The 22,956-nt window shown below is 43.2% G+C and overlaps 1 protein-coding gene across 4 annotated transcripts in view; it reads right to left on the reverse strand.

The window, feature by feature from the left end:
* TRIM44 (tripartite motif containing 44) overlaps positions 1-22,956 on the reverse strand; it is a 112,293-nt gene that overhangs the window by 29,773 nt on the left and 59,564 nt on the right. For 2 of the 4 annotated variants that reach the window (XR_006820013.1, XM_046016297.1), the window contains exon 5: positions 22,308-22,327. Coding sequence is in view for 3 of the 4 variants with exons in the window: in XM_046016297.1 (XP_045872253.1) it covers positions 22,308-22,327 (20 nt within the window). In the remaining variant the exon portion in view is untranslated. Of the gene's footprint in view, positions 1-15,705; positions 15,831-22,307; positions 22,328-22,956 lie in introns of those variants that run through there. The other 2 variants (XM_046016296.1, XM_046016298.1) reach the window with 2 other exon arrangements.

The following is a 22,956-nucleotide window of genomic DNA, read 5'->3' on the forward strand; positions in this document are numbered from 1 at the left end:
GGGAAACAGCTAACATAACTCTGCCCTGTCATACTTAAATGGAAGATTTCCCATTACAACTTTTGAAATACTGTGGAAATACAGTCCACAGACTTTTATTTCTATCTTCATAGCTCCTCTTGAAATTTGAGAAACCCCATTAGAAATCACTGGACTAAACTGAGCTCTCAGATCTGGTGGCAAGTGATACACAGTAGAAAACGGAATTTTGAGTTAGGCAGAACTGGACTGAATCCTAGCTCTTGAACTTACTAGTTGAGTGACCTTCAACTGATTATTTAGTTTTTTTTTTTTTATTTGTTTGCAAAATGGAAATAATCTGTGATCCACGTTTCTTCCTCACCATCACCATCTAATTAAAAGAAGCACCCCAGATAACAGCCCACATCACACCACTATAATGTTTAAAACATTACCGTCTCCAAAATGAACAAAACAAAAGGCCCTGTATTACGGCCAGGAGCCATGCTGACATACGCACACTGACGGAGGCCATGCACCTAGTACCTTTCATCCCACCTTTCATCCAAGGAACTCCAAGTACTTGATGACAGCCCTGAGATATAAAGGTGGAGAACCAGAAACTTGAGTGTGTATGGATCTTGCCTAAAGCCATGACCTGCTTTGGGTAAGCAAATGCCAGAGGGTTTATTCCTTAGCACCTCTGTTAAATGCCAAATAAAACAACTGTATCTTTGTTACCATCGCTAACATAATTTATTAATAACTGAGCTCATCTGTATAGTGCTCTATTTGTAAAATTATTCAACGCACATTTATCACGTGCTCTCAGAAAGTACCCAGGGAGGCTGGAAAGGAACAAGTTAACCCCATCCTGTGAATCAAGGAGCGGCGTCTAAGAGGTTGGAACTGTTCATAGTCACCAAATTAGCAAGATAAGGGAGTAGCTCCTGAGATTTCAAATTCCGTTTTTCTCATATACCCTGGCCTGGTCGCAGCAAATGAGAAACAAGAGTGCTATGAGGAGCCACATGTTGGTTGAGCAATCACTATTCTGTTCATCTGTGAAATATTAACTGTATGAGAAATGGAACTTGTCTGTGACAGACACTAGATGTAGGCACTTAGGGGTATTCCTTTGTCCAATTATCAAAAACTGTGTTAAGAAAGACTAAATTGTCATCTTAGATTATGCATAGTTTGCCTCTAGGGTAGCAGAGCAGAATTTCATTCAATATTGCTTCCCTTTCCCAATTTACTCTGCTGCCCTGCCCCTTCTTGGGGAGAAGCCCTACAAACCACATATCTCCTCGTCCACCCCAACATACCCTTTGTTACTGGTGTGGTCTGCGTGAGGTATGACCGTGTAACTCAAAGGCAGCTAATTACTAGATGTGAATTAGCTGGGTTTTCTCTTGAGACTGTAACGAGGCGATACTGAATCCTGCATCAGAAAGCTGCTATACAGCCAGACCCAGAGTGGTGCCAGGGCATGCCAGAATTACAAGGGAAGATGAGGGACAGAAGTAAACACAGCAGGCTGCTCTGTCACGAGGAAAGAGAAGCAGCAAGGACAGAAAGACAAAGAATGGAGCCCAAGAGTCTTAACCAGTTCCCAGCCTGTCTCCACCAGGCACAGAAATACCTCCTTGAATCGGGTTCTGTGAAATGCCCTTTCCATGCCCCACTGTGGGTCTGAACTAGTGTGGGCGGGTTTCTGCTCCTCACCAACAGTCTCTAATAGGAAGATGTAGTTACAACACAGAACAGTTGAAAGACTAGGAGGTTGTTAAAGAGAAACTAACTCTCTTTCTTTTAGATTGCAGAGAGGGAGAGAATAAATGAATGAATGAACAAATGAAATTTCCAAGTTGAACAGGCCCCCAAGTAAGGCCTCAATATAGGCCAAACCTATTTCTATTATGTTCACGCTCTTTTTAGAACCAGAAGAATGAATGCTGGCAAAGCTCACTTCATAGTGAATAAAGCACAATGCCGACCAAGGACTTAACTAGTGACAGAGCATACAGTTTCCCCTTGTGAACGAACCGTAGCTCCAAATCCCCTTGTAATGAACAGAGCTTACTATTGTGATGTCCATTCTCCACCTTCCCCAATCCATTTCCAGCTGCGGAGCTCTGAGCAGGTAGCTGGTTTGAATGGGTTACCATCTGTGACACTTTCCCAACTTGCTAGGAAGAACTAGTATCTTTTTACTCTGCCTCCCATAGCACTTAACCCATTTTCCCACATGGTTCTCATACTCGTAGAGTGTAATTCTCTGCTCACGAGTTCCGTATCTCAACTGGACAAGCGAGTGCCTTGCGAGGAGGTCCGTGGCTGGTCCTTTATTCCACTGTGCCTCGCACCATGTCTGGTACATACGGGGGTAGAGTAACCAAGGCCCACTAGCTGTGCCTCATGGGAGGATTCTTGCAGACAATGATCGGGATTTAAACTTTTTCCACCAAATCAACTGAGGTCACAACTACGCATACAAACTGGTTTAACCATTTCAAGTGAGTGAGCCTGTAACTTTAAACAAAGCCTACAGTTAAAACCAAAGTGCCAATATCACATCAGGATTTAAATATCTGCCAGTTAAAAAGTATACTTCAAAACAGTTCCTGGTGGTGGAGATAGGAAAGCGGTTAAAAACCTCAAACTCATTTTTGTACAACTCTCATCTTTGGTGAGCTTAGACTGCACAATAAAGTCAATACTGAAAAGTCAAAGGAGCCATTTGACTGAAATGACCACATGAAAAAAGCACCACACCCAGCATTCTGGGTGAAGTGGTTAAATGCCAGACCCAGAGCTAGACTACGTTTCCTAGAAACACAGCTTCCAGGTCAAGCAGACACTGGCTGATGGGAACTCAGCTTTGTAAATAAACTACTTCCTATGATGCACAGTGAAGAACAGTCTCCTCTTTCACGGCTGCACTTGGCCCCTGGAAAAGCCGAGGACAGGGGCAAAAAGTCATGAACAACTGCAATGCGATGCCAGAAGTGTTCTGTTGAAGGTCACGGTGTCACTTATCACTGTATTCTCATTTCAAACAAGCAGAGCAAAGACTTAAGGAGCTAAATGGCCATCAAGGTGCTACTTCTGTTAAAGGAGACTCAAGTAAATGCCGTGCTGACCAAAAGGACGGCGCCTGAGGCTACACGGGGTGCCTCCTGCCACTCCAGCCACTCTGTCAATGTTTTCCGAATCCCAGGGAAGGAGTGACTTAACTTACTCATCTTGTCACTGCTGGAGAAGTTGGAACAAAGACCTATCTGGGTCCATCCGAGGCAATTCCTTCCTAATCTGCTTACTGCAAAGGAGAGCAGAAGAGCAAGGACTGGCCATCCTGCCTGAACCAAGTGACCCAAGAAAGCAAAAAGAAGAGAGAAAGATATGCCCATGTTGTCTTTGCAATGCAGTGATTGTTAACATATTATCCCTGCACAGCAGAGAAAAACCAAATGACTGCCAGAATCTCCCAATCAGACAAGTTTCCCTCTTTCCAAGGGAGGGGGCAAGTAAAGGCTGAGAGAGGCAGAAGCATGCCTTTGAGAGGAAGAGTTGTCAGAAGTTTCTTATTCTGAGGATATATGGGGGTAGGAGAAAATAAGTCTTCTTCTTGAGGAGACTCCCAGGCTGACACTGTGAAGAGGTTATCATACATAACGTGAGATATGCTGGAAGAAGCATATAAAGATGCCAGCATACCACAGATGCTGGAGAAACACTGTGCACAAGGCTCCCTAAGTCCCATGACCTCAAGGCCCTGCGTGTCCACGGATCCCACTTTGGAGATGAAAAAGAAACTATCTCCTGTTTTGGATTCATAACAAAGCCTGGGAGAAGGGAAGGCTATGAGCAGAGGCACAGAGGAAAGACACATAATCCAGTGGGCTGAGATGAATGTAAAACGGAGTTATCACATCTTCCTCTCCAAACCAACCTTTGGTCCCAACAGCACAGCTCCCCACAGACTGTGGTCTCCTGAGACAAAGACCCTGGAGTCTTAGAGCCACAGAGGAATAGAGCTGAAAGGAACCTAAGGGGCCACATCAGACTCAGGCCTCTCGTTTTATAAATGTTCAAATTGAAGCCCAGCGAGGCTCAGTGACTTGTCCACGTGCACATACGGAAGCAGTGGCCGCACTGGGTGTGGAAGCCAGGACTCCCGATTTAGCTCCAGCTTTCTCCTTTATTCCTCCAATACACCCATTTGCTCCCTCCTCTCCATCTCCCTGGCCTAGCCCATGCAGTCCCCAACTGTTCTCTTCTCCCCAGTGCCCCTGTTCTTACCCAGGCCTAGAACTTCAAGATCTTTCACCTGAATCACTGCAATGCTGTTTGAGCCAAGATTCTCCTCTCCATCTGAAATCACTTCACACATTGCCCCAGTAGCCATCCCCTGCTCTACTGGGAGGGGGTGCACGGTTTCGCCATTGCTTGTTTCCCTTTGCTGGCACTTCCACACAGGAGTTGCTCCTTAGTCTTGGTCTCAGAAGAGAGGAGAAGGGAGCAGAGCTGAAGCTAATCCATGGTGGGCATGCAGTAAGTAAGAAAAGGAAATGCCTGTCGTGTGTGCAAGTGCATACCCCATGCACTCACAACACTGCCTTGCACAAAGAAGGCTCTCCACAAATCATTTTTGTTATAAAGGAAATACATCATCTCATGAATCTTCACAGTAACCTTACTTTAGACACCACCAGCATCTCCATCTTGCAGATGAGAAAACCAAGGCCTAGAGATTTTAAGTAGTAGGACTAAAGTTCTAGAGCCACTGGATGATAAAGCTGGAATTCAGGCCCAGAACCTCTGATCTCGAAGCTCACGTTCTTTAACCCGAGCATCACACTGATTCCGAGAACTCTTAAAATTATGAGACTCTAAAACATACATTTGGCTTTCTCAGGATGCATTATCTCACTATTGTCTTATGTCTTCGTATATTATAATCTTGACTATTGCCCACCATTTCCTCTTGGTTGTAAGCAACTGGCATCCTATCACAAGCCTAGTCACCTGGGTAAGGCTCAGGAAAAGACTTATTTATTGACTGATGACAGCTGATTCAGGGCAAGAGCTCACCTTCTTATCTCCAGTCCCCTGGGAGCCAGAAGTCTGGCTTGCGCACCCCACACCTTGACTCCGAGCTCCAGTCGCAACATCTTATTTTAAACGACTTGCAGGTCTGATGGAGATATACCCTTTGGCGGAGGGGATCACTTCCTTCTTCCCAGATGTCAGTCCTATCACTCAAAGGCAGGAAGGAAGAGAAATGCCTTCAAGAAAGAGTGTTTTAAGAGACGAAAGAGGACACAGCCAGGCCTCAGCTGGAAAAGCAGGAGTCAGAACAAAAAGTCTGTTCATCTTGGGAAATATCTTGTGATGATACATGTGACTTTGCCTTGGCTTTTCCAGACAGCAGCTTGCCCTGAGGCTGGCTCAGAGGGGCTGCTGTTCTCTAGTCTCCTCAGGCACGTGCACACAGGTCTGAAGCGAATGGGCAGTCACAGTCAGAGGGCACCTCTGCAGCCTGTTACTGGCCAAGGAAAGAAAAGAGCACTGCCCAAATCTGTCCAGCAGCTCTCCTACCACAGTCCTGAGAGCATAATTTACTCCCTTCCAAAGCTCTCCCTGCTGCAACCCTGCCCTTCTCAGAAGGCCCAAGCACAGCAGACAGGGCAAATGTGCAGCTTTAAGTGAAAACAGCCAAGAAACTAGCCTCTAACAATTAAGTTAAAACCCCACATTAGAGCAGATGTTCATGGGAGAAATTTCATTTACTAAATTTTATTTATTAAATATTTAAAATTTTTGTTTATTTATTAATGTATTTCTTTTAGTACAAGCCTACAATGGAGAGTTGAGAAGGCAGTAGAAAGAGCTGGCTATCCAGACGGCTCTGGTTCAAACCCTAGCTCTCTGCCACTTACTGGCTGTGTGACCTTGGGCACATTATTAAATCTTCCCGTATTTATTTTCCTCATCTGGAAAACGGGGATGGTAAGAGTCTCTACCCTTAAGGGGCTATTGTAAGACTTAAATGAAATCATGACACATGACACCCTTAGGACAGTGCCTGGCACACAGTAAGCTTTTGACCAGTGTCAGCTATTATGGTCATGAGCATTATTATCTAAGGAATGGTCAAGGACTCCTGAGTCCTGGTCAGCAGGCATTTCCCAAGTCTGGAACCATGGCAAAATACTGCTCGTGTATGTCATTAGCAAGCAGTGTAACAGTCCTGTTATGTGTGTTTGAGAGAAAGAAAAATCAAGCACAGACATTGCCCTTCCGGAGCTCATAGGATGTTGGCCTGACAGAGCACGCGCCTCATTACAAAACAGGGAAGAAAGTGCTAAGTCCACAGATGAACCATAAAAACCAGAGAGAGGCTCAAAGAAGGATTCATGGAAGAAGAGAGAACAGAGCTGGACCCTGAAGTAAAGGCAGGAGTGGTACAGGTTAGAAAGCAGACAGACAGCTGAATCTCCGAAACAGCAGCGCGCTGGAGGGAAGCCTGAGAAGCCGCTGCAGATGGGGCGGCAGGGACACTGGGCCAGAGCGCGGCCCTGGAGCCAGAATGGTGGTATGTCTGCGGGGCCCGAAGGGAGGCTGACTCTTCCATGTGCTCTTTACTTCAATTTGATTCAGTACAGAAAGAACGAAAGGACCTACAGCGGAAGCAGGAAAGCATGATTTTCTCAGCTTCACACTTCAGAGAGACGGCCTCTGCCACGAAACAACTCTTGGGGTTACCGTCGGTCTCTGCCATCACGCTGGCTCCAGACCCTGCTCCAGAAGGAGGTAATGGTACCCCCACCACCTATACCGCTTCCCCTCAACCTGAAGGTGCTAGTAGCAACAGGTTAGGCTCTTAGGATAGTCCAGTCCTTCCTCTTCACCAATAAACCATCCCCCGTCCTTCTTTTGTGTGAACAACTATTTTACGTGGAAAGGGCCTTCATTGCTGCAGGATTCATGCTACAACTTTCAACACAACTTACAGCAACTGGAGATTTCACCGCCTTACTGGTCAGCTTCTGAGAAGAAATGGTTCAGAATGACGAGTGCTTCTGTGGGCTGGAAGGGAGCAAGACAGCCCCTTCGATGAAGTATGTGAGAAGGATGTTGGAACTACTAAGACCACATAAAGACTGACTGGCCAAGGGCGGAAAGACAGCAGAACGAGTCTCTGAAAGGAGTCCTAACTGCCGGTGGTGTCGACAAACAGTGTTTAAGACAGGAGGGTCAGTTCCTTTCAGTCAATTTGTTAACTACAGAGGAGGAGGCTTGCCCATTCCAAAGAGCATTAAGGTTAGATCTGGTTGGAGAAATGACAGGGTTACTCATTCATTTAAACACGGGCGTGTTTAGAGAAACAAAACAAGACTGAACATAATCAAGAGAAGACTTTCCCATCATTAGGGTAGCCTTGTGTAAGTGAGCCGCCCTAAATACTCTAGCAGTTGGTTCTAAGCAAAAAGTAAGATGCATAAACATTATTTTGATCATTTGGGAACCTTCTAGCTTGGGCAAAGTGTTCTTTAGGCCAGGGTTTGAGGATGATTGACAGGGCCTAGGCTTAAGGATGTTAACATTGCCAGAAGAGTCTCTGGCAAGCCTTATGGGTACAGAGCTCCAGAGCAGCACTGAAGAAAAAGATTCATGGAAGTCCCCTACCAGTGCTGCCCTTGAGCAGCTCAGGCTCTCAAAGTCACGCACACAAGCTTTCTCTTCCATGTCTTTTCAAAGAGTGCACATACATCTGCTCCTTTCTTCTCCACCAGCTCCTCCCACTCTGAATCCTATGACCTTCTTATCCTCACTCTGCGCAGTTTTGGGGATAAGAAAAGCAGGCCCACAAATAACAGCTGAAGGTAAACAACCTGAAAAGGTGACACACTCAGAAGGCTCTCAAGTGACTCTATCCCAAACCAGGGTTCCCTCCACAACTCAGAAAATGGATTTTGCAGAGCTATTTGTTCATTCAAGAAATGCACTCTGTGTCTAGGATGTTCCAGGCACTGAGAATATAGTGGTGAAAAAAGCAAAGCTTTTACCCTCATGACACTTATTTTCTAGTGAGGAAGAAAGAAAATACTATGTTAAATACATAATATATTTTCATGTAGTAAAAATCAAAGCGTATGCAGAAAATCAAAACAGGGTAAGGAACAGAGATCTAAAGAGGTAGTGTTTTGGCAAAGGCCTATGTAAGGTGAGAGAGCAGGCGATGTATGACGATCTGGGGATGAACATGTGGGCAGAAGGGAACACAAGCATGGAGGCCCTGAGTCAGAAGGAACAGCGTGCCTGTTTAAAGAAGAGTAAGAATGCAGGGCAGCTAAAGTGACCAATGGGGTGAGCGGCAGGTATGTGGGGAGGGATAGGCAAGTGGGAGCCATATCTTGTACTTTTACAAGCTCCCTTTCCCTCAGGTTACTCTGAAGCAAATTCCAGACATGACTTCACTCATACTGGAGCAATATGAATGTATAAGTTATATGATCTTTGTATCCTAAAAGATCACTCTAGGATCTATGTGAAGAATGCAATGTGGGGAAGACGGAGAGTGGAAAAGGGTAGTGATGGGGAAAAGCAGGAAGATTGTAGGGGAGTAAGTATATGACTGGACTAGGATGGTGGGGCAGTGGTGGTGAAAAATCCTTGGATTTGATGTATATTTGGGGGCAGATCTGACAGGATTTTCTGATTAATTGGACATGGAATGTGAAGAAAAAGATATTGAATACTGATACTGAGACATGAAGAAACCATTTACTGAGAAGGTGAAGTCAATTGCAGAAGCATGCTAGAGAGGGGAGGAGATAACAAGAGTTATGTTCTGAACCAAAGTAGCTGTGAGAACAAACGTAGAGAACGTAAACAAGAAGGCCTTACTTCAAATGGGGCTAACTCTCACCACTTCCAGCTCTAGCTGGGAGACCATAGACAAGTCATTTACTCTCATCCAATCTGCTAATTATATAATAGTAGGATACCAAAACCGTCTCTCAGTCTTATTAGAATAAGGAAATGAGATTTCTATGTGCACCTGATAAGTTGTAAGGTGCTAAATCAAGATCAATCTTCTTGTTTCCTTCATTACTGCTGGTAAATGTTCATTCATTCATCTTAAAACACTTTTTTTTTTTTTTACTTATTTAAATGAATAAATGAACCTCAAGTTGGAATACAATTATGTTTTTAACAAATACCATTATAAAAAGACTTCATATTATTCAATCCTGTTTCACTTGTTTGGTGCTTTATACTTCTGAAGGGCACAGAGCATCATTTCCATTTCTTATTTGCATTTCTTACATACTACCATTCACATATATTATCTCACTTGGTCCTTAATACAGACAGAGTGGGCGCCACTGCCCCCAGATGACTGATGAGGAAACTGAGAGACAGAGAGTTCTACTGAAGGCTTGACATCTTGGTTTCAATGCTTTCCTCTCTTGGCCTTTCTTTTTCTTTAAGGATTTATTTACTTATTTTGAGAGACAGTGAGAGAGAACATGAGCGGGGTAGAGGGAGAGAGAATCCCAAGCAGACTCTGTGCTGAGCATGGAGCCCGATACAGGGTTCAATCTCACAACCCTAAGATCATGACCTGAGTCAGACGCTTAAACAACTGAGCTACCCAGGCGCCCCTCTCAGCCTTTAAATAAAAATACTGTGATCCTGGTGTATAATCCATTTGGCATTATTGCTTGGTCATATCAAGGAAATTTCTGAAATAGAATGCTGAGCACTTCCATAATCATTAGTGAAAAAAACGTCAACTTGGATGCAGCACTTAACAGTTGGCAAAATACTCTTATATATATTAGTTCCTCCAAACCTGTGATAAGCACATGATTGCTACTGGATGTAAGAGGCACTATCATGTGACAAAAGGATAGACCTACTTTATACACTATGTCAGTGTACAAATAAACCAAAAATGACCTTGCTCTGCATTGTTTTATATTTAGTAATACTCCTTGTCATTGTCTGATTCATTCCTTCCTTCCTTCATTCAATCAATATTTAAGGGTCTGCTCCATACTAGGCAATGTGCTGGGTGCTTGGTGTACGTTGGTACCACAACATTCTGTTAAAAAGTGAAAGGAGTTACATTAAGATGAAAAGAACAAAAAACTTATTTATGATGGATATCTTACTTTTAATGAAATTATGGACATCCAAGTTGTTTTTTTTTCCCCATGTCAATTAAAAAATATATCCCAGTGGCCCATTCTCGGTTTTTCTCAGGAATGTTTATCAGCTTCAATTGTTTGTACCTCTGATAACTCCACTTCCAACTGTACTGGAAATAAATTATATCAATAATAATAGTTCAAAAGTCCCAGTTATTTGAAGTACAATGAGGGGGAGATTTCAGCCTGAAAGACGTGGACTCCTAATATATTGCCTTACATCTCTTAGACCCTCTTTCTGGGTGGCAAATTTTTAGCAGCAGGTCTCAACATATAGTGGAGAATGAGTACATTCCCCCAGTTGAGGAACACTGCTACTAGAGTATACTTATGTGACAGGAGTTTAAAGAGTCTTATAAGCAATAAGTTTGGGAATGCTGGGCTAAACAAAGAGGACTCATTATCAGAAGCCTTCTCAAACTCTCCATTATACCACCATACTTGTGGAAGTCCAAGAGGCGGGTCAGCCAACAGCATGTGCCACACTTACTGGACAATGGAACCCTAGTTTAGAAGGGAAACTCAACAATTCAAATAATTAGTGTTCAGTCTAATATAGTGTGGGAAGCCTCACAATGGGGGATTTCCATTTATAGCCACATGGGACATGCATTTTTTTAAAGTAGGTTGCTGATTCTTCAAGCTTGCAGAGAGCTGAGTAGACAGAACAGATATATGACCCTGAAATGTGGAGGAGAAACCAATCGCTATGCATAAACTAGGACTGTTTTGGGTTTTGACTTCCACTATAGCTCCAATAGCTAGCACTGCCTGGTTATTCGGTAAAATCTGTTAAATAAATGGATAAAAGGATGAAACTTTCCAGAAAGGAAAGAAGGTTATGTTGATTTCAGTAAGACTGGCCACACTGTTTTTCTGTCTTCAATGATTTCAATTTCCATATCCAGACTTCTAGACAGTGCTTAATTTATTTTCTTAGAACAAAAGACTGAGAATTATTCCAACAGCCTTTTGCATCATGACCCTGTATTAATCTAATAAGAGAAAGGTTACACTGCTCTTTGTTGATGAACAGCACATTAATGAGATCTCCTTGAAATAATCCCACCTCTATTATGCAGACAAAATTACATTTTCCGGCATAATTATTGTGTCAATCGAACTCCCAAATTTTGATATTAATTGTTTCACTTGCAAAGGCAACATCAACTTACTAGAGTTTGTTAAACCTCTGGAAAATTGAGGGGAAACTCATAGTTTTAAGTAGTGATTATCAACCTATACTTCTCTTTTATTCTACCTTACGCATGTTTTCCTTCCAGCCAGAAGGACCAGGCAAGTTTTATTTCCTATAATTGGTTTTAAGAGGGAAACCAATAGGTTTCTTTAAAATGTGTTTTTAAATTATACACCAAGTTACATTTCTCAGTCTTTACTTGAGACTCTAGGATATAACCTCTTTGAGGACATGAACCTTGAATGTTTTGTTGAAAACTATTCCTGGTACACCTGGGTGGCTCAGTTGGTTAAGCATCTACCTTTGAGTTCAGGTCATGATCCCAGGGTCCTGGGATCGAGCCCCAGGTTGGGCTCTCTGCTCAGTGGGAAGCCTGCTTCTCCCTCTCCCTCTGCCTGCCACTCCCTCTACTTGTGCTCTCTGTCAGATGAATAAATAGAATCTTAAGAAGAAGACGACGACGAAGGCGAAGGAGGAGAAAAAGAAGAAAACTGTGTTCCTAGCATCAAAGACAAAACCTGGAAGGAAGAAGGTGGTCTGTAGATACTGCTGGATAAATGCTGTTTCTCTTCTCACAGAGACTCTTCACTTTTGTTGTAGTTGTTATTTAATCTCTACACCCAACGTCGGGTTCAAACTCACAACCCTGAGACCAAGAGTCATATGCTCCACTGACTGAGCCAGCCAGTTACTCTCTCTCTCCCTGACCCTCTCTTTCCCTCTCCACCCACCCTCATCTTTCTCTCTCTCTCTCACACACACAAGAATAAGGGAAGTCTTATGTCTATGACATAAAGTCTTATGTCTATGACATTGTTTCCCTAATAAAAAATACATAAAGGGGTGCCTGGGTGGCTCAGTTGTAAAGCATCTGCCTTTGACTCAGGTCAAGATCCCAGGGTCCTGGGGGATCAAGACCCATGTTGGGCTCCTTGCTCAGCAGGAAGCCTGTTTTCCCCTTGCTTAGGTTCCCACTCCCCCTACTTGTGTTCCCTCTCTCTCTTTCTGTCAAATAAGTAAATAAAATCTTAAAAAAAAAAAAAGGAAAGAAAAATATACAAACATGGAAATCTGCTTAAACTACATCATTAGGGGCACCTGTCTGGCTCAGTCAGAAAAACATGCAACTCTTGATCTTGGGGTTATGAGTTTGAGTCCCACGTTGGATGTAGAGATGACTCAAAAAAATAAACTTAAAAAATATTTTTCATTAAAGGAGTTCTAAGCCTGCCTACTTGCATGCAATGTCCCCAAGTCACCTCCTCTTCCAAGCCTTAACCCACCCTGAGCCACAGAACAAGTTAGAAAGGAACCATAATTCATACTTAGTCATCTGATCAGCACTAGAGACATAGAGTTAATCTATGAGCAAAGAGTGTGTTAGATCTCAGACACATGACAGGATATTCTCCAATATATCTCATTCAATAATTTTTACATTGCAGCTTACCTTACCTCCACTAGAAAAAATACTATTTTCCTTCTCACTGTAAATTGTTTATATCTACTTAAGTCTGATTTTATTCTAGATTGGGATCATGACTTCTCTATAGAGTAACATAGGTTTTATTTTATAAACAGAAATCAATAGGACAATAGGATTCAGTACAGTGACTTATTAGCTCTCTGACCTTGAGCAAGGTACTGAATATATCAAAGTCAGATATGAGAATAATAAATGCCTTTGTATTAGGCTGCTGAAAGGATTAAATGAGATGGATAATCCATATGGAATGCTTAGCTTACTTTCTTTTTTTAAAAGATTTATTTATTTATTTGTCAGGGGGGGAGAGAGAGAGAGAGCACAAGCAAGGGGAACAGCAGGCAGAGAGAGAAGCAGGCTCCTGGCTGAGCAGGGAGCCCGACATGGGACTTGATCCCAGGACCCTGGGATCATGACCTGACCTGAAGGGAGACGCTTAACTGACTGAGCCACCCAGGCGTCCCTAGCTTACTTCCAGTATTACAATGTCTGAGGGCTTACAGACTATCAGCCACAATGATCAAATGCCTCAACAAGCACGCCATCTCTACAAGTAGTCCTTCTCACTCTCTAATAAAGCCAGTCTTCCCTCAGTCCATCCACAGAAGCAGAAGCTCCAAACAGGCTTGCTTACTCCCCAGCATGAACTCTTCCTGCAGAGCTCAGACAGAATTTCTGGACTGCTCCTGGCTGGGTGACACCGTTTAGGGCAGTCATTCCTCTGACCCTCCTGCACTTCAGTGTAACATTCTTCTTTCCTCATCTGGTTCCTTTAAGAGTCTTCGTTGGCTGGGGACTTGACCCTTCCTTTCAGTTTATCAAAAATTCCCAACCAGAGGGGATGAGTGCTGAAGTCTAGGGGCCACGCTGGGCTGGAGCATCTGTGCCTGGCCTTTTCAACTATGCAGCTTGCCGGTAATTGCTAAGTTTTCCCTCCTGAAACAATTATCCCCCCATTTCTCTCCCTGCCCCCACCCCACCCCCCAGTTAATTATCAGTTCTGGAATTAAACATGCTCGCCTCTCCTGCCGTTGCCATAACAACAGTTGGCCTGCACCTGCCACTGGGTGAACAGTGGCTCTTTTAGAAGAGGCGATGGCAGCTACTGGCTCCACAAAAGCCAGGGAGTAAACTCATGTTTACCTGTCTGGGGAGAGAAGTTCTGGTTCGTTCCACCTCTGGCATTTTCCTGGCAAGCTCCATCTCAACTTCTGTCTCAGGAAAACTGCTTTTTGCCATTCAACAAAGAAAATGAAAAGAATTCCTGATAAAAATGCCATATCCCTGTCGGCTTGTCACTTACTCCTAGACAAGATGTTGGAAGATACGAATCTTGTATCTCCTGAGAAAGGCAGTATGGTGCAGTGGTTGAAAGCACAGAGTTTTAAGCCTGAGAGATCTGGGTTCTAATCCTAGTGGACTCACTTTCTGACTGTATGACCATGGCTTAATCATATAACCTCTTGTAATGTGAATTTCCTTATCTGTAAAAAGAAGAATAGAATAACTATAGCTCACGGAGTGGTTTTGAAGCTCTGAGGACTCCTTGTAGGTCTAGTTCCTATAAGCAGGCAGCAGCACTGCATCTGAGCTGCCGTAAAGTCAGGGCAAAGCCAGCAGCATGGTCAGCCGTCAGCGGTCCTGGTCTGAGGGGCAGCCCCTTAGGTCTGGGGTGTGACAGCACATGGTCCCATCGCCTCTAGACCAAGAAGTGCCGAGCAGCCAGGGACAGCTGAGAGATGTTTCTCTCCTGACCTTCACCACAACTCTTCGCAGCTCCTCCTTCTCTGGGCTGTGTTCCTCGTGCTCAATCTCACTTTCCTTTAAATAGAATTGATGGAACCAGAGGGGAAGGAGACATGTACTCACCAAGGAAACAAAATGCTTTTCCGTTTTACAACCACACTGCAACCTACGGGGAGCAATTGGTAGTGGGGCTGGGGGAGTGGAGGATGAGGCATTTATATAAGAAAGTGCTTTTCTTCCCTGAAACCCGTGCCTGTGGATAAGAAAGTATTTCTTTTATGAATGTACAACCACTCATAGTTAGGTCCTAGGTCCAAACAAGCTCAGGCACACACATGAATACTGGTCTCTGGCAAAGATCTCACCATGTAGGCTACCCAAGTTTTATCTCAGCCTTCGGCCATATCTCTTAATGTTTTGAAGCTACCTTCCTGGAGTTCTAGTTTTAAAGAAACCTACACTAGTTGACTCTAAACTTCACATCATCTTTAAAAAAGAAAACAAACAAACAAGCCAAAATACAGAAACACACCAGCTTCTGCTCCTAGCATATGTTACAGATGCCTGCTATGGGTTTCTGGGTATAGAGGTGAAAGCAGTTCAGTCACATGGAGCTACAAAAAAAGGGAAGGATCCTTGGAAGCTGTTGGGAAAATGCAATTATTGACCTCTTGCCTGCCGCTCACTGGGAGGAAGTGAGAAGATGCTAGAGACCAGCAGCTTTCTCCTAAAATGACAAAGATACCACTGACAATAATTTCACTGTGGCTGCCACAGTTGAGGGGGCATAAGCAATGACATCAAATTTAGTTATTCTTAAAACACAGACTGGAGTTTTAGGACTACCTAAAACTGATTCTGTTTAGGAATTTAGGACTTTAGCCAGTCCAGAATGGCTACGAAGACAAACAAGGAAGAAGGGAACTCAGCTCCAGCCAGACTCTTCAGCACCAGATCTAATTCCGGGACAAATGTAACATTGATTTAATTCTTAAACTAGCTTTTAAAAAATACTTTTGGTCTTAAATCTATTTGGAAAATGTTGAGGCTTTAGGATTCTTTTTCTCTATTAGTTTGGAAGGAACTAGATAACTACTTGCCAAACCTGATTTTATATTTGAGGGAGGCAGGAGCTGTCAAAATAGGGGTATAAGATACAAATCAAACAAACAGTTTCTCTCTTTAGCTGCTTTCACTCAGTTGCTTGTTTTTCCATCTAAAAAAAGAAACCCCAAAGAAGAACATTTTCAATGCTTCACAGCATATTTGTCTGTTAAGTGTAACAGGATGTGCTATTTTGATGGGGAAACTGAGGCACAAAGAAAGCAAACAATTCACCCACGACAAATCACAAGATGTGACTACAGCAAGAGACCAGTAAGATTGAGGATTCTGTCTGCTTCTTCTGAAGACAGGACAAAGGGGTAGTACAAACCTTCTGGCACCTCAGCAAAGCACGTGAGACCCTCCTCAAGGTAGACTCAACCATCTTTCAGTCTCCTCTCCTGCCACAGCACAGGCACACAGGGGCTCACCATTCCCCACACAGCACAGACATTCTTCCTCTGAGCTTTTAGGTCCCTCTGCTTGGGTGCCCTTCCTATTGCTTCCAATCGGAAAAGCCTCCTCCTCCTGCTCTTCAGGGTCCACCACACCAGGACAGGACGTTGTACCCTACTCGACCTCCGACGTACTCATTCCAGAGAACTCTCACGATTAAGAGGCCACATGACTGAGTCAGAGATGGGAGTTTGAACACTCATTCTACCACATATTTGCTGTGCCACCTCCTGCACATATAACCTCTCTGCAACTCTAGGTAACGTATTAAGCACCTATTAGGGCTGATAAGAGAAATAAATGATGACTCTTAATCTCACAAAACAAACTGGGGGTTGCTGGGGGGAGGTGGGACTGGGAGAGGGGGAGCGGGCTATGGACATTGGGGAGGCGAGGCGAACCATAAGAGACTATGGACTCTGAAAAACAACCTGAGGGTTTTGAAGGGTCAGGGGTGGGAGGTTGGGGCAACCTGAGGGTTTTGAAGGGTCAGGGGTGGGAGGTTGGGGGAACAGGTGGTGGGTAATGGGGAGGGCACGTTTTGCATGGAGCACTGGGTGTTGTGCAAAAAGAATGAATACTGTTACGCTGAAAAAATAAATAAAATAAAAAAAAAAGAGAAATAAATGAGATAATATATGCAAATGTTTCGAGGAAAACCACAGCATGCAAAGTGATATTCAGACCCCTTCTACTGGGCCTTCTCTTCTCCTTTCCTTTTTAGCATTACAAAGCCAGAGAAGGCAGGCAGATGTTGGAAAACAGGCTGCTCCTAGCTAGCATCTCTAGTGTGAGACAGATGGACACAAACTAGAGGCACCTTGGCAGAATTTTCCAGCTGCAAACGGATTCTCTGGTTATATACCAAAATGCACAAAATAAAATTGACTATCACAGGTAAACTTCTGAAAAGCAATTACTTTAGCAAAGGAGGGTTGCTTTTATTGTAGATAGGTGACATAATGCATAACATAGCCTTATCCCTTGTCTAGATGAGTAGAGGATAAACAACTGACAGCAGCAGGGGAAAACAAAGTCAGCCCAGGTTCTGAAACAGGGAAATGTGATCAGGAGATTCTGTATGCTGAAGGTCAACTTAGATGCTGGAATCCCACTTCTGTATAATAAACAGCCCTGACATTCCATGCCACAAGTATAAGAGCCATGTTCTTTGGCTTCTAGCTAGGACTTCTGAAATGAAGACAATGCAAAAACCAAACCAGGAATTTGCAATCAGAGGACAAAAGAAACCTAAGTGTATCACTGACTTAATTCCTCTTTATGTTTCCAAACTAAGTTGTCAAGAAGAGAAATGTCGTTATCTAGGAACACATGGTTATTATTTGGGGGGAGGGGGAGAGTACCTAGTATACAGCCCCAAGAAAAGTTTTAAAGAAACAAAATTAAGAAGATTTTTTTTTAAAAATCTACTAAATTACAGAATCACAGGCAGATTCTTTCCACTCCATAAGTGATATAAGACTATTCCTTCAATGTTAGCCCAAAAAACTGGGTGGGGAGCAGGGGAAAGAAAGTCTAGTGTTCACAGGGAAATAAAAACAGCTTACAAAGAGGCAATGAGGTTGAATGACTAGCCCAAGGTCACACAGTCAGTCTCAGGCAGACCAGGAATAGAAGGTAGGTCTGTTCATTCTCCTTGAGCTCCTACTCCTTCAGAACTCAGGGCCTGTTTGATCACAGACTCAGCATGGGTCAGATTCACACTGATCTCAGCAGGAGCTTTTTGCCTGAATAAAAGCCAGCTCTGAAGATAAAAAATTCTACAGAAGTCCCAAATATGGTTGTTACTATTAAAAAGCCATCTTCCTCTAAGTTAAAAAAAAAAAAAAAAAAAGGCACAGAAAATCTCAATAGCAAATCAAGATTTAATATTGATCTTGCTCCTTTTTCCTCTGAGCACAAGAGTTTCAGGGTCCTTCCCTCTCTGACTTCCTCCCACTACAAAATAGCTTTGAGGCAGCAGATCCTACACCACCCCCTCTCTTCGAATATGTATTATTTCTCAGCAGGCTCCGGCAGGAGTTGAGGAGCCAATCTGTGAGGGAGTGAACACAAGATCTCCCATAATAGCACAGAGAAGACAGAAAATTGCTGCCAAAAGTGTAAATTGCTTTTTTTTTTTTTTTTTTTTGCTTGAAAAAAAAAAAAATCACTCTGGGCTTCAAAGACACCCTCTTAAAAGATGACTCCATGGTGGTTAATATCCATGTTCTACACATGAGGATTTCTGTTCATCCATGCCCTCCAAGAATCCCTACCGTCTATGTTACTGTAGCATGGATTTGAAGAGTAAACCACCAAACACAGGGGCAACAGGCAGGGAATTCTGCGGGTTAAAGGAAGGCTTGGCTATCCCCACCCCAGGGAGTCTGAAAGTACTCCTTTTGCTGCTGACCCTGAAATAGCACTGTGTGATGGTGAGATGAAGAACTAACCCTTTATAGTGACAGAGGCTAAGGAGAGGAGCTATACCTTGCAGAAAACAGAGGCCCTAGCAATTCAATGTCAAAGCAAGTAAGACCTCCCACCAGGTTAGAGGAATAAAAGCAAAGCGATTCTCTGAGAAGTTATGTGTGAATCCTCCTGGCTTTCCTTCCGGATCGTGGAGTGAAATGCACCAGCGGATGAGGGCAGAAAAAGGCAGATAGTCCAAATGGTGGTGGAGAGCATGAACCCTGAAGCCAGAGGAAATTCAACTCCTAGCTCTGCTACTTACTCGCTCTGGAATCTAGGGCAAGTTCATCTTTCTGAGCATTAATTTCCTCATTTTACAAGTGGGATAAGGACTATATCATAAGCTTTACATGAGGATTAAATGAGAAGAGATATAAAACACTGTACACAGTAAACCTTCAATAAATGATAGCTCTGATTATTGTTATTAATTAGCAGGGCAACTACACAATAAAATTCAGGGACAGGAACAGACATGACGAACAACTCAATACTGGGAAGCTTCAGTCAAATGGCTTGGGGAGTCAGAACCAAGAGGAGGAAAGAAGGCAGGGAGGCTGATAGGAAGGGAGGACACAAGTTCTGCTACAGAGAAATATGCATCCATAGCATAGGGATTTATTTCCCTTTGTTCTTTCCTTCCTTCCTGTGGAGTGGCTGGAACCCAGGCTCCCTGGACTTCCGGGCAGACGGGGGACAAGTGGCTGAATGGAAAGAAGGCCAGCAAGGGAGACATGGGTGTAATAATATGAAAGACCTGGATGCAGAGCCTCCAGATTCACTCTTCCATCCCCTGCGCAGGCACACCCACACTTCCCTTCTATCTCCCTTACACATCAAACTCTCATTCAGTACTGTCAGCAACACAGAAGCCTCTGGAACAAAACTCTGTTTGGCTTATTGAGATTGTAAAACGTATAACATAAATGAGAGAATTTCAGATCAAAGGCAATCTGCCCTGAAGTGTTAATTGGAATTAACTGAGCCAAATGGCAGTTCAACACAAACCTAATGGAACCAACAAATATAAATTTAAAGTTTAGAAAGAAAATCTGACTCCGTTTTCTTCTTTCTGTCAAATTAGAACATGCTCTTTATTGTACCAAAGGGTTCATTATACCAAAAAAGGGGTCTTTCATTGTACCAAAAGAGGGTTCTATCAATGCCCAGTCCAACAGATTCCCTGCTGATATCCATGACAGCCTAGCTCGAAGGAGATAGCTTGACATCTTGGTTGCTAGTAAAGAAACTATGCTTCACGACTGCCTTGTCAAAATGACATGAAGGTATCTGCAATTAAACTCTAAAACCAGCATCTTACACTAAATAGTATCTTTAAAGCAAGCTAATCTCTTCATAAGGTCCCTGTATTCTTCTACTCAATGTGACTCTGACATGTAACCATGAAGACAAATGGCTGTGTTCATCCCAGTCAGGTTCCTCCAAGCCACATTATATCTGCTAAGATGTCTGCATTACACTGGTCTTGTCTGAATGCTCTTTCTGGGGAAGAAGGTCTAGGGCTCTGCCAGGCCTGGATTTGAAGGAGCTAGAGCTAGTTTAGAGAGTAGGAGAGGTAGAGTGCCAAGGAGATAATTTAGAGTCTGTTGAAACCAAAGGTCTGTGCAAAACAGTAAAAACCTGGTCAAGAACTAGAAAAGAAGTGGATTTAGGCTCCCATCATCACTACTTTAGTTTAACTAGTCTCCCACACTCTGGTGTTGATCTACTTCCAATTAAGGCAGGCAGAGGAGACTTCTAAAATGCAAATTTACTCCAGTGAAGGCAGGGAAGACTTCTAAAATGCAGATCTACTCCAGTTAATTCCAGTTTACAATGCTTTCATGCTTTCCCATTGCCTCAAGACAGAGCTCAAACACTTTAGAAGGCCTGTAAGTCCCTAAAGGTTCTAGATTCTGTTTTTCTTCCTCAACTCTCGTCTAGACCTTTTGCACAAGTTGTTCTCTACCCAGAACAACACTACCCCTGCTCCTCCTTTGCCTGCCTTCTCATCTTTCAGATCCCTGTTTATATATGACCTTTTCTGGTAAGCCTTCCCTTATCCTCCAAGACTGAGTTGGGAGCCTTCCTAAAGCAGCCTAAACTTCCCTTAGTCACAGCACCTGTCCCACAGCATAAGGGCCTGGTGATATGCTTGTTTCTCCCACAGGTACAGGAACAATGTCGGTCTTGGTTATTACTGTACACCCAGTGAATAATACAGTGCCTGACGCATAGTAGGTCATAAGAAAAGAAAGGGAGGGAGTGGAAGGAAGGAGAGAGGGAGGAAAGAAGTGAACTGCAACTCAGAGGGAGCCTGTTCTGAGAATGGCTGTTAGGTGAGTTTGGAGAAATTTCCTGAGGCTTTGCGGTTCTAATGCAGGGTGCCTGTGGCTTTAGCCACAGTAGACAGGAGATAGATCTAGGCTGAGAACCACAGTTCCCAAGGGAGAGAAGCACCAGGAAATGCAGATGTGGGATAATGTTTGGCACTAAGAAAGTGGCAGAAGATGTGGGGATGGAGAAGGAAAAAAGAAGAAACTTTGTTGGTTTATAAATAAAACCAAAGGAGGACTGAATTTTGGTTCCAGTAAGGTAACTTTGGACAATTCATGTACCTTCTTTCAACGAGAAATTTGAACTAGATGAGTGATTTTCAAACTGAGTTCTCTGGAACCCTAGGTTTCTACAGAACACCCATTCTGCAGAATTTATTGAATACATTAAATAAAATTTACTGTATTGAAGAGAGAAGGTTCACCAATGTATCTGGCCCCAAACTATAGCCAGAGAAAATCTCTGCACATTGGAGTTCTACTTAAAGCTCGTTTGAAAAAAAAAAAAAAAAAAGGTGTGGGGGGGGCACTTCTGTTAAAACTAAAGCTTGAATAACAGTGGCCTAAATGAACTCTCCGACAACTTCCAACCTGAACAGTCCTTGACTCTGTGTGACACAGGACCCACCTGGACGTTTTATTCTACTATGTACTTGTACAAATACCCCTGGGCTGTGTGGATGGCAAAGCTGCAGCACGTTCTAGAGCCTGTTCTCACTGAGCAGCGTGACAGCAAAGTTAAGGAAACCAAACTCGAAGTTTACTGCAAGGCTGAGGCAATAATGAAACACACTTCCAAATTTCGTGTGGTGATACAGAAGCAGAAAGGAGCATCTTTCTTCCCCCTAAACTAAGTTAGGAAACATAATACCAATGACCCAGGATTCACAGTATCAGTGTCTCCAGTCAGTCACAAAGTTGTTATACTCAGAAACAAAGAATATTGGATCTAAAGCCCATTTAAAAAAGCAATCCAATTCCAATCAAGAAACAACAATGCAGAAGTTTATCTAGGCAGTCCACCTGATAGCCTAATTACCATCCAAATATAGTGCCTACTCTTCCTAACAAGGTATTCTGAAGTTACTGTCATTACAAACTTTACAGCCCACCTTTATCTGAAGGTTACAGGCAGGAAATGGCACAGGTGGGAAGGGAGATGGGAATCTTAGAAAATAAGATTTTCAAAGCCCTGGCTCAAGATGCTGATCCCTTTTCTGTGCTGTTCTTTGGTTGTCCGTATTTCATGGGGCATTAAAAGGCCACAAACATCATTCTTCTTCAGTTCTGAGAACAGACAAGCAGCAATAATGTGATCTTACCTGGGTCCTTCCTCGTCACCCTGAAAGCAGAAAGAAACAGTATTAGAAATCAATGGTGGTACAGACAGATTTAGATTTCTTTCTTCTCCCTCTCCTCTCACTACCTGAAAGCAAGGCTTCTGCATTTACTTTAACAGAGACAAACCAGCAGATGTCCAAGGGCTAAGACAAGGGCTAATATAATCCTATGTTTGAAATGCCCAGCAGAGATCAACTGATAATTTGCCCTTGCAAGCAGATAAGTGAATGCACAGACCTAGGAGGCCTAAATAATAGACTTGCCTTTTTATTTGTGTGGCTGGCAGCATTTAGTTCTGAGCAAACTGAGAGCCCAAAATAGCTGTAGGTCTTAGGCAAAAGCTAACCAGCTCCAAAAGCATCAAGCTGTTTCCTTCAAAGACTCATTTCTGCCTTGGTCTAGCATTTTTCTCTCCAAACATGAACACAGCAACTCAAATATGGGGCACACTGTGGTAAAAAGGGCACTGAAATGGGATTCAGAAAATTGGGATTCTAGTCCAACTCTATTATTTATTAGCTATGTGCCCTTGGGCAAGTTAATTAATTAATCTGAACCTTGGTCTTCTCCTTTATAAAAGGAGAGCTCTGACATTTGATGATCTCCAACATCCTTCTGCCCAACACTGGT

Source organism: Meles meles, chromosome 8, assembly GCF_922984935.1.
Source record: "Meles meles chromosome 8, mMelMel3.1 paternal haplotype, whole genome shotgun sequence".
NCBI classification, from domain to species: Eukaryota; Metazoa; Chordata; class Mammalia; order Carnivora; family Mustelidae; genus Meles; species Meles meles.